The sequence below is a fragment of the Cebus imitator genome, unplaced genomic scaffold (genome assembly GCF_001604975.1).
Source record: "Cebus imitator isolate Cc_AM_T3 unplaced genomic scaffold, Cebus_imitator-1.0 Scaffold322, whole genome shotgun sequence".
In the NCBI taxonomy this organism is placed as follows: Eukaryota; Metazoa; Chordata; class Mammalia; order Primates; family Cebidae; genus Cebus; species Cebus imitator.
Genome location: NW_016107637.1, coordinates 2,349,689 through 2,361,315, shown reverse-complemented (window position 1 = coordinate 2,361,315; position 11,627 = coordinate 2,349,689). Strand labels below are relative to the sequence as shown.

General features: G+C 54.5%; 1 protein-coding gene across 3 annotated transcripts in view; it reads right to left on the bottom strand.

Annotated features, from left to right (window-relative positions):
• Nucleotides 1-11,627, bottom strand: part of TRAP1 (TNF receptor associated protein 1) — a 61,029-nt gene that overhangs the window by 14,348 nt on the left and 35,054 nt on the right. For all 3 annotated transcript variants that reach the window (XR_001817969.2, XR_001817970.2, XM_017504474.2), the window contains exons 5-11: nucleotides 9,595-9,666; nucleotides 6,760-6,920; nucleotides 5,663-5,772; nucleotides 4,942-5,015; nucleotides 3,981-4,136; nucleotides 2,327-2,447; nucleotides 1,341-1,410 (exon numbers count right to left, since the gene is read on the bottom strand). Coding sequence is in view for 1 of the 3 variants with exons in the window: in XM_017504474.2 (XP_017359963.1) it covers nucleotides 1,341-1,410; nucleotides 2,327-2,447; nucleotides 3,981-4,136; nucleotides 4,942-5,015; nucleotides 5,663-5,772; nucleotides 6,760-6,920; nucleotides 9,595-9,666 (764 nt within the window). In the remaining 2 variants the exon portion in view is untranslated. The remainder of the gene's footprint in view (nucleotides 1-1,340; nucleotides 1,411-2,326; nucleotides 2,448-3,980; nucleotides 4,137-4,941; nucleotides 5,016-5,662; nucleotides 5,773-6,759; nucleotides 6,921-9,594; nucleotides 9,667-11,627) is intronic.

The following is an 11,627-nucleotide window of genomic DNA, read 5'->3' as shown; positions in this document are numbered from 1 at the left end:
AAAGAAAGAAAATAGGAAACAGAGTATAAGCATTACGAATTCAACTGTCTGAAAAAAAAAAAAATCTAAGTGGCCAGGTGCAGTGGCTCACACCTAGAATCCCAGCACTCTGGGAGGCTGAGGCCAAAGGATCACTTGAGCCTTGGAGTTCAAGACCAGCCTGGGCAACATAGTGAGATCCCGACTCTACAAAAAATTAGCCATGCAAGGTGGCTCGAACCTGTAGTCCTAGCTACTTGGGAGGCTGAGGCGGGAGAAATGCTTGAGCCTGAGAGGTTGGGGCTGCAGTTAGCCATGACCACACCACTGCACTCCAGCCTGGACGACACAGCAAGACCCTATCAGTCAACCAATAAAACTATCACCATGGCCTGCCTGAAAACAATCTCTGTGGCTCTGCCTCTGACAGTGAGTCAGGAGGAGGTTACTGCAGCCCCGTGTGGCCTGTGCAGGGCTGGGCATGAGCTCCCCGGGCAGGAAATCACACTGCCCACTGTCTCCCCAGACCTGCTCCTGCCTGCAACACATGACAGACTGTGACTCCCTCGGGGCCAGTGCCTCTCGGTGTGGGCCTCTCACCATCCCCACAGCGCTGCCCAAACCCACACCAACTACCAGGTCTTGTCCTCCATTAGACAAGCCGCCTCCACTCCACCACTGGAGAGAAACCAGCGGTGGAACGCACTGCAGGCACGTGGGGGCTCCGACAAGGCCCGTTCCACAGCCTGCTGCAGGTGCTGGGCTGTTCAGAGACCTCCAAGGCTCCTAATTCCAGCTGAGTACTCACCCCACATGCTACCTCTGAAGCCTGCCCTACGTGGCAGCCAATCTACCCCACCCTAAACTGTCAACAGTGGTCATCTCTAGGTGAGAGCACAAGTGACTTGAATGTGCTCTAGTAAGGAAACGTTGCTTGCATCAGGGGGATAAAAGCCAGTAAGTTTTGAATAAAGACTATCTGGTGAGCCTGGAGCCAGATTGGGGCAGTCAAAGCTACCAATGGAGAACTGGGAGCCAACGCACTGGAGGAGTCCCCTGCACAGGGCAGGCCTGCTGCATGGTCATAGTCACAACTCTGTCCTGGGGCACAGGTGGGCAGGTCTGGCTCTGCGACCCCTCCCCTGTGCAGACTCCAGCCTTGGCAGTGACCAGCCACCCCCACATTCTTCTGGACTATAGGCCTCAGAGGCCAGGCCAGCACCTGGAGGGCTCCTGAGGACCAGGCTTCCCCATCCACCTCTGCTCAGTTACATGGGCCATGACTAGGGCCCTCTTCGGGCAAAGGAGTGGGTAGGGGCCTTGTCTCTAGCAGGGTCCTCTCCCGCCGGCCCAAGACTCACCTGATGAGTGCACTCTCCTGCAGCAGCTCCCGGCTGAGGTTCAGGGGAATGTCCTCACTGTCCACCACACCTGGGAGACACAGCGATCAGGTTCTCCCAGGGCCACTGTCCCTCCACACCACCTAACATTCCCCCATTAACCTGCCCTTCATCTTCACAACCTGCCTTCAACCCAGCACGTGTGCTAAGCGGGAAGCAGGGAGGCAGCACCAGCGGAGCTTCCTCTATGTCCTGCCACCTCCCAGAACAGTGACCCGGGCCGTGTGCGTAGCTGGGCCAGCCTTAGGATACACTTGGAAAATGACAGACTGGGCTACACGTTAAAAATCTTAACTCTGGGATGGGCGTAGTGGCTCATGCCTGTAATCCCAGAACTTCGGGAGGCAGAGGCAGGCGGATCACAAGGTCAGGAGTTTGAGACCAGCCTGGCCAACATGGTGAAACCCTGTCTCTACTAAAAATACAAAAATTAGTTGGGCATGGTGGCGTGTGCCTGTAATCCCAGCTACTCGACAGGCTGAGGCTGGAGAATCTATTGAAACCAGAAGGCAGAGGTTGCAGTGAGCAGTGACAGCGCCACTGCACTCCAGTCTGGGTGACAGAGCACAACACAGTCTCAAAAAAATAAAAAAATTTTTAACTCTCAAGGGTGGCTTGCACCTCTGTGTACCAAGGCTTAAATACTGAAGTCTTTCTTCAACTATAATCTCACTCAAATGTAACACAACTCACATATATGTCTCAAACTCACACAATATCCCCATACCTGGAAAGACCTCAATCTGAACACCCTAGTGCTCCCTTCAAGATCAGCCACACGCACGGGGGCAGAGGGCAGCTCCCAGGGTATGTAAACCCGGCTGGCATGCAGGCCCACAGCGGTGAGTGGCCACTGAGAACAGGATCAGCAAGGTGCCTCACAGATGCAGCAAGCGACACTGGGCCACATGGGCTCCGCTCACGGACTGGCGCTTTGGGCGGCATACCTCGGATGAAGCGCAGCCACCTGGGCAGAATGTCTGTGGCCTTGGTCTGGATGAGGACTTTGCGGCTGTACAGTGCGACGCTGGAGCCCAACTCCCGGCTCACATCAAACACGGATGGTTTCTGGGGGTGAGGAGGGGATGCCATCATGCAACACTGACTCCCCAGGCAGACCTTGGCTGAGAGGTGAGGGCGAACGCAACAAGTCCAGCGCCTGTCCCCCTCCTCACCATGCCCTCCCTCCCACGTGTGGTCTGAGCCAAAGCCCAGTGTCCAGGGGCCCCACAACGCTCCACACCGTGGCTCTGCGGGGGCCAAGGGTCTTCTCTGGCAGCTGTTGCTCTCCCCAGCCCACCTACTAAGGAGGACACAACAAAGTGAGCCTTGCACATACCCCTGAACACAGCCAAACCCTGCTACAGGTCAGAGGTCAGCAAAGAGCCCACTGGCCAAATCTGGCTCACTGCCTACTTCTGTGAAGCCTGAGAGTAGTTTTTACACTTTCAAATGGTTGAGAAAAGATTTCAAAAAGAAGTCTCTCATGACATGTGAAAGAGATGAAATTCAAGTTTCAGTGTCTACGCAGCTCACAGACCCAGCCCTGTGGGGGGCAGGGGGCGGGCAGCATGGGTGGTGCTGTTTCCTCACCCTGGAGGCCACGCATGAAAAGCCGGGGCCAGCTCCCGTCTGGGCCTCATGGAACATGGCTGCCAACACCTGCTCCACATTGGCAATTCCCGACTCGGGCCTTGCACCTCGTCATGGGGGATCTGATTAAAATGCAGAGGGATCTAGTTAAAATGTGGGGAGGCCTGGTTAAATTGTGAGGCGATCTGGTTAAAATGTGGGGGGATCCATTAAAAATGCTGGAGGATCCATTTAAAATGCAGGGAGATCTTGTTAAAATGTGGGCTCCTACTCGGGAGCCCTGAGTGGGGCCTGAGACTCTAACAAGCCCCAGGAGACCACACTTGGGGTGGCTCTTTCTAAGACAGACACTAACTTTGCAGGACATGACTAGAGTTCCAGGCAGACAAGGACAGGAAAGCCTGGGGGCGGGACAGGCTGGCTCTCAGTCCCAAATAGGTCTCCACACTATGGAAGCTTCAGTGTGGTCAAGGGAACCGGGAGAGTCGGAGGGGACTTGCAGAAGCCCACAGCAGCCAGCGCAGCAGCAGACCACAGGCCCTTCCCAGAGCACCAGGCGGAACAGCATCCACACCAGTGAAGCGAGGCTCTGAGGGCCCCTCCCCAGGCACACCCCAGTCCACGAGCCCACACCCAGGCCTGCACTAAGACATCCATCAATCCTTCCCTCGCCATGTGTGTCCCTTGTGAGAGAAAACCTCTGCATTCACCCACCGAGAGGCATCAATTCTTTTGTTCTTTTTTCAGAGTTGTAGTCTCACTATGTTGGCCAGGCTGGGCCAGAACTCCCGGGCTCAAGTGATCCACCCTCCTCGGCCTCCCAAAGTGCTGGGATGACAGGATTGAGCCACCATGACTGGCACTACCTATGTTTCTTGTGCCATCATGCTGCCATGTTAATCATGTGACATCTGCAGAGCTAAAAGCCCTGTGGCCATGGGGGACACCCTGTCCCCAGGGGGACAACAGAGTCACCCTGAGGGCCGTGAGCCTACTGCAGCACCTCACCGTGTCCGGCACGTAGAAGATGCTGCGGATGTTGAGCGGCGCGTCCGTCTTATAGTGCAGGGTGTAGCGGGGCCTGTCGTAAGCCTGTGCAATGTAACGGTAGAACTCCTCATGCTGCCACTCACTGATGTCCTTGGGGTCCATCATCCAGATGGCCTGGAAACAGAGATGGATGGGGGAGGGTGTCATGTTTACCACATGCGTCTTCCTAACCACGACGCTGCCCTAAGCTAGTGCAGCATCTGTCCCTGGACAGGCTCCCAGGACAGACGGGTGATGGTCTCAGGTGTAGAACCCTCTCCAGCCCCACTGCTGGGCTGTGCAGGGAAGACACACAGGGTTCTGGGGCAGGAGCTCCCTGGAGAGTAAGTCAGGAGGAACAGCAGGCCCTGAGGTGGCCTGTGGGACAGGACAACACTGCCCAGCAGGGGCGGGCTAACCAATAAAGTGTGGGCCATGAGAGAGAGCACGAGCCACGCTGCACCACGGCTGAGCCTCGAGGGGGGAAGCTGGTCACTGAGGACAGCGTGTCACATGACTCCAACCAGGAGAAATGTCCAGAACAGGTGGCACAGTGGAGAGAAAGGAGACCGTGGCTGCTGGGGCTGGCGGAGGGGTGGCGGGGACAGGGCTGCTTTTTGGGGTGATGGATGTTCTGGAATTGATGCAGGGTAGTTGCACAGCTCTGTGGCTGCAGCGAACACCACTGGCTACACACTCACGGGGTGACCCAGCTGGATGGGCATTACGCCTCAGTGAACCCGGGTCCCTGACCCCAGCTGCCCAGTGCACAGGGGCAGGGCTGTGGTGGGGGCTGGGCCTCTGCCTCATCCCCACACCCAGGTCTCATCTCCACAGAGCAGCTCGCCCTGTGACTCTGGGCACATCCCCCGGGCTCATCTCTGCCCCCTAGCCCTGAAATGTACAGATTCATTGCCATGTGGAGGAGCTCGGGGATCACCTGCAAGGTGTTCAATCGCCTTCCGTTCAGGTACAAGGGGAAGCTGACAAAGTTGCTGTACTTCGTCACCACATCTGGAAGGAACAACAAAAAAAAACCACACTGCATCTACAATGTTTCTGGAAACGCAAGCTTTGCAGCAGCTCCAAGGTAAGCGCCAGCCTGCTGGGAAGGGTCCTCCATGCTGTGCTCACTTCACAAGTAAAGAAATGGGGCACAGCGGGGACATCTGTCCTCCAACCAGTCTCACAGGGGCAGCAGTGGAGCCTGAGTGAGAACCACATCTATGGACAACCTGGCTGCTGTGAGACCACGATGCTGGCTTGTGGCTGGAACGTGGCTTTCTGGACTGACTCCTCAGGGTACTGAGGGCTTCCCCAAGCATCCAGCAGGACATGGACAGGGAAGGCCACCCTCGGACAGGATTGCGCCAACCCCCCAGGTGCACTAACGGCCAAGGGCCATGCAGAGGGAGAAAGGAGAACGAGCCCTGCCTCCGCCAGGCCGGCTTCCTTCCAGTCCCACCACACAGAACCTGCAGGAGCTCAGGGCAGCGCAGCCCCAGCAGGCAGCCCCACCCAGTCCCACAGTGGCATGGCCCTTTGCAGCTCTGCCCAAGTGCCCCTTGTGCAGGCAGAACCCAGGAAAATGCCTGCTGCCCCGGTGGCCTCCAGGCCACACATGGATCCCAGAGAGAGCCTGGGCCTGGGCTCCTGCTCACCTCGCACCCGGGCCTCACTGGCAAATTCCCTGCAGTCAGATTTCAGGTGGATGATGATTTTCGTTCCAGTTCTAACTCCCGAAGCTTCCGCGATTTCAAACACTCCAGAGCTAAGGAAAGGAAGAGCCAGCTGGACGAAACGCTGGGACGCCTCCCAAATGGGACTGCCTATGAAACTCCTATGGTTTCATAGGCAGAGCCCCAAACAACACAGAGCACACCCTCAAGTGCCCCCTTTCTGACCCCAGGACACCACTCAGGCCATCGAATGCCCATCAAGAACAATTACCCTGTGCCAGGCAGCACGGAGCTCTCCTCGTTCTCTTGGGCGGGGGTGGTGGGGAGAGTCCTCCACCGACCCTGGGCTTAGAAGCTCCTGGGCTTATCCCAAAAGCGGGCCTGGGGCACTATGGGGACCTGGCCCAGCTCCAAATCGGTGCCAGATGCCCAGGGGCAGAAACAAAGGTGGGAATGGGGGGAAACGCCCCCTTAGAAGAGCAGAAAACCATCTCAGAAGCACAGGAGGGGGAAATCCCCAATGGGGCTGTGTTGATACCTTGGCCTGAGTTTACTCTGAGCCCTGCGCTCATGGAATTAAACAGGAATGTTAGTTTTGGGAGACGGGGGAGTGAAGATGGGCATACTGTGCACACCGTGGAAGCAGCTCACCCACTAAAAAGCCCCAAGCAGGCTCTGCACCCAACAGAGATGGAGGTGGGCTAGGGAGGCAAAGTGGGGAAATGACAGGGGCAGGAGGAAGCACAAGGAGCTCCCATAGAAGGTCAGTCACAGGAGGCTGTGGAGGGTCCCCCGGGTGGGAGGCCAGTTCTGCAGCCCAGCCACTGAGGAGAGAGCTCAGTGAGGGACGGGCCTGCCTTCCCGAGCGGAGTGGTCACCAACCACAAGGGACCACACAGGTGCCATAGGCCACTTGGAGCCACAAAAGTCACTGTCTCCTCAAAGCCAGAGAGTCAGATTTCACATAAAAAGCCCAGAAAATGCCTGTGTGGGTTTTCTGAATCCAACCCTTTCCAAACTCCAAGGTAAGGGCTCCAGCTCAGCCTTGAGCTGCCTGTCAGGTGATGTTTGTCACTCACCCGTTGGAAAGCCACTGGTAACCAGGGCTCCCCAGGGATGCCGAGCGGGAATAGACCTCCACTCTGTCGGCCACCATGAAGGCCGAGTAGAAACCCACTCCAAACTGGCCGATGATCTTGCTGCTGGCCTCAGCCTGGTTCTGCAGAGCATCCAGGAAGGCCTGTGGGGCAGAGGCTGGTTAGGGAGGCAGCCTCCCTTCCAGTGAGCAGACACTTGCAACGCTGCGGCTGTTCTGCTAGTGCAGCTACGAACCCTTCATCCTTAAAACAGCCACACCAAGTACTTTTCCAACCCATTCTACACATGAAAAGCTAAGTCACAGACAGGTGACACACTGGCCCTAGGACACCCAGTTGGCAGCAGTGGGACAAGTGTGTATCCCATTTGATTCCCAGAGCCTGCAGTCCTGCCTGTCCTGGACAGGTGGAGGCCTGCAGGTCACACCTTGGGGTGCAGAAAGAGTGGATTGAATAAGCTTTCCCTGAATAAGCCCCTTCCACAGGAAAGCCAGGAGTGAGGAGAAGCTCCAAACTGGTTTCTAGATTCAAGTCCGTTGGAGTCTATTCTTTGTGGGAAGGGTGGAAATCACACACATGCATACCGCACGGCCCTTAATTATTCTACTATAATATTGCCAAAGTTCCTAAGTCCAAAATCAGGTAAAATGCACCACCCAATGCCCTGACCCACGCTGCTGATGGAACGTTTTCCGATGTTGGGAACACTCTGCATCTGCCAGGTGCAACGTCACAGCCTGCTGAGCACCGGGAATGTGGCCCGTGCAGTTGAGGAGCTCAATGTCCCCTTTTATTTAATTGTAATGCATTTACATTTAAGCTGCTACACGCAGCTGGTGGCCACTCATGGGACAGCAGAACAACCTTGAGAGAAATACAACAAAAAACATAATGTGGGTGGAAAGTCACCGTTACGGTAGGTTTGTTTTTTTTTTTTTTTTTTTTTTTTTTTTTTTTTTTGAGATGGAGTCTTGCTCTGTCACCCAGGCTAGAACGCAGTGGTACAATCTCAGCTCACGGTAACCTCCACCTCCCGGGTTCAAGCAATTCTCCTGCCTCAGCCTCCCAAGTAGGTGGGACTACAGGCACCTGCCACCATGCCCAGCTAATTTTTGTATTTTTGGTAGAGATGGGGGTTTCACCATATTGGTCAGGCTGGTCTCAAACTCCTGACCTCAGATGATCCACCTACCTTGGCCTCCCAAAGTGCTGGGTTACAGGTGTGAGCCACCGTAACCAGCCCGGTAGTTTTTTTAAAGTAGAAATTTCTGGCTGGATGTGATGGCTCATGCCTGTAATCATAGCACTCTGGGAAGCTGAGGCAGGACGATTGCTTGAGCCCAGGAGTTTGAGACCAGCCTGGGCAACAAAGTAAGACCCTGGTCTCCACAAAAACATACAAAATTAGCTGGGTATAATGTCACATGCTTGTAGTTACAGCTACTCAGGAGAGCTGAGGAGGATCGCTTGAGCCTAGGAGTTCAGGAGGGAGGATCGCTTGAGCCTAGGAGTTCAAGATTGCAGTGAGCTGTGACTGCAATCCTGACTGGGCAAAAGAGTAAGACCCTGTCTCTGAATGAATGAACAAATCAATGAATAAATGAATGTAGAAATTTCTGTGAATTACTTTGGAACAACAACTGCTCTGTTTTGAAGCACGTGGTACCAAGTGCCACATGGGTGCCACTCAAGCTAACAACAACAAGGAAGAAAAGCACTCGGTCAGCAAGGAGGGCACCAGGGTGATCCAGGGCCACCTGCCTTTGTCCCAGTTTGGCACAGACCCTGCTGAGGAAACCCTGACCACCCACACCTGTCTTCCCCTTGCAGGCTGCAGTCACACCAGCAGCCAAATGACACCCTAGCCCTAAGGGCTGACTTGTCCCCACAAAGCAGTTATTCTTTTCTTTTCTTTTTGTCATAAGTCAAGATCTCGCTCTGTCACCCAGGCTGGAGGGCAGGGGTGCAATCACAGCTCACTGTATCCTTGAACTTCCGGGCCCAGGCGATCCTCCTGCCTCAGCCGCCTGAGTAGCAGTGACCGCAGGCGCACGTCACCACACCCAGACCCCCAGAGCAGTTCTGACCAGAACCATCAAATCCACAGATGTCGCAGCCCAAGCCTGTTCTCACACATGGCACTGTCTGTGAGTGATCCCTCTGACCCTCTCTGCATCAAGCCCACACAGCTCAGGGAATCGACTTTGCAGAAAAGTGTCATGAGGCAAAACGACATGTGTGGATTCAGACCAATAGTCCGGGAACCTCTGGCTCGCTCTGTTCCAGCTATGGGCACAGCAATTATTTCACTTTCCGCATCACTAAAATGAAAACACTAACATAAACTGGCCCACGGGGCCCTGTGCCGGTGAAATGAAACAGTCGGTCCTCTTATCTATGGGTTCCACATCTGCAGATTCAACCAGCCAAGGACTGAAAATGCTCAGAAAAAAATAAAATACAACACAATGGTAAAAAAATAAAAACTACGTTATACTATATACACAGCATTTACATTCTATCAGGTATTATAAGTAATCTAGAGATTATTTAAAGCATACAGGAAGACGTGTCTACAAAATATGGGACCACTTTAATCCAGGACTGCAGCATCTGCAGACTTTGGTATCCAAGGGGGCATCCTGGAACCACCCCAGATACTGAGGGACGGCTGCCATGTCATGAGGTGTTCCCACAGTGCCCACCACATGGCATGCACCTGACATTCTCACTTCATCGGGTACCCAAGAATGCCTACTAGAGGCATCCTTGCACCCTGAGGGGAAGGGGGAGGCTGTGTGGGGAGTCCGTGCTTACCTTTGACCCCGATCTGGCGATCGTCCCCAGGTTGGACACCAGCTCTTCCTGTGTCATCCCGATGCCAGTATCCTGAGGAGAGAGACACTGTAAGAAGCGCCAAGCCCCCAGCACCTGGGAAGGGGGGGTAAGTGCACCGGCAGCCCCAGAGGCTCAAATGCTGTCACTGACATTGGCAAGACAGGGCCCAGCTAGGTAGCACCAGATGCTCATCGGAAAAGACTAATTCTAGGGGCAGGGCATAGTGTCTCACACCTGTAATCCCAGCATTTTAGGAGGCGGCAGAGGGCAGACCACAAGGTCAAGAGTCGAGACTATCCTGGCCAACACGGTGAAACCCCGTCTCTACTAAAAATACAAACATTAGCTGGGTGTAGCGGCAGGTGCCTATAATCCCAGCTACTCGGGAGGCTGAGGCAGGAGATTCGCTTGAACCTGGGAGGTGGAGGTTGCAGTGAGCTGAGATGGCGCCACTGCACTCCAGCCTGGGTGACAAAGCAAGACTCTGTCTCAAAAAAAAAAAAAAAACCCCACCATCCTGAAAAGAAAATCTGACACCAGCAATTAGGGGGAAAAGCACAGCTCTTCAGTCATGGAGATGTGGCCCCCACGCCTTTTCCTTGGCTGTGGTTCTGTGGAACACCAGCCCCTTCCTCTGGTGGCTCTATCAATCCAGCAGAACAATCCAGTTGAGGAGCCCAGGAAGCAGGTGTAGAGGGCACAGTTCTGAGGGTGGCCCCCATACCCACCCTACCACCATGAGAAGAGTGGGCAGGAACACCTCTCCTGGGTCAGACGCAGCCTTCATGTGGGAGCCTCGATCAGGCCTGTCCTGTTGCAGCTGCTCTGGTCTGAGAGCTGGTGTCATCCAAGTCTGTATGTTGAGACCTAACTCCCAAGGGGATGGCACTAGGAGTGGGGCCTTTGGGAGGTTATCAAGTCAAGAGGGCTCCACTCTCATGAATGGGAGTAGGGCCCTTAGAAAACAGGCCAGAGGGAGCTTGTCTGCCCCTTCCACCTTCTATGTGAAGATGTAAGAGGTACTGCCTGAGACAAAGGGCCCTTACCAGGTGCCCAATCTGCTGGCCCCTTCCTCTTGGACCTCCCAGCCTCCAGAACTGTGAGCAACGTGGTTCTGTTGTTTATAAACGCCCTAAGGTATTCTGGTATGCCCTAAGGTCTAAGGCATTCTGCTATAATGGCCTGAATCACAACACAGACCAAAGCACCGTGGAACACACAGGGCCTTACTGACCACAGCTGCCTCCTTCCTCTGCCCGGTCAGACTCCCATCTGGAGTTCCTCACTCAACATTCCCATAACAAAGTGGCAGCCCCAGCTTGCTCTGCTATAATGTGCAAACCACTTAAATAAAAGAGCTTGCTCCAAGCCTCCACCACCTACGAATTGGGACAAAGGCCCTCAGAAGCAGTTTTCTGCTTCCTTCTAGGAAGTTCCTTTATAGGGCTTCCTCTCCAGGACAGTCTGAAGGGGCCGTGGGAGCCCGCTAGCACGGAGCAGCACTGCTGTCTCCATCCGTGCAGCAGGGCCGGTCAATGCCACTCAGCAAAGGATCCACAGATTCATCGCCAGACAAGGGCCTCTTATCAACACCTGACAGCAAGCAGCAGGCTGGGGAGACTGGCCAGCCGTGGGCCTCCACACTGTAGGCAGTGCAGGCAGAATGGGTGCCAAAACCATGTCACCACCAGTTACTGGGGTGTGCACATGTGTATGTGTTCTATGGACCCCAGTAGTCAACAAGAAACATGACACCAAGAGGCTTCTGGGGAATTATTTCTGAGGTGCCGGTATGAAGACTCCAAAGTTCATTTATTGTAGATCATGTGGTAATTATGAATAAAAAGCTACTTAAAATTAATATCCAGTTGTTATCAGTCATTAAATATAATTTTCATTGAAATGTTTACTTCAGCCGGGCGCGGTGGCTCAAGCCTGTAATCCCAGCACTTTGGGAGGCCGAGGCGGGTGGATCACGAGGTCAAGAGATCGAGACCATCCTGGTCAACATG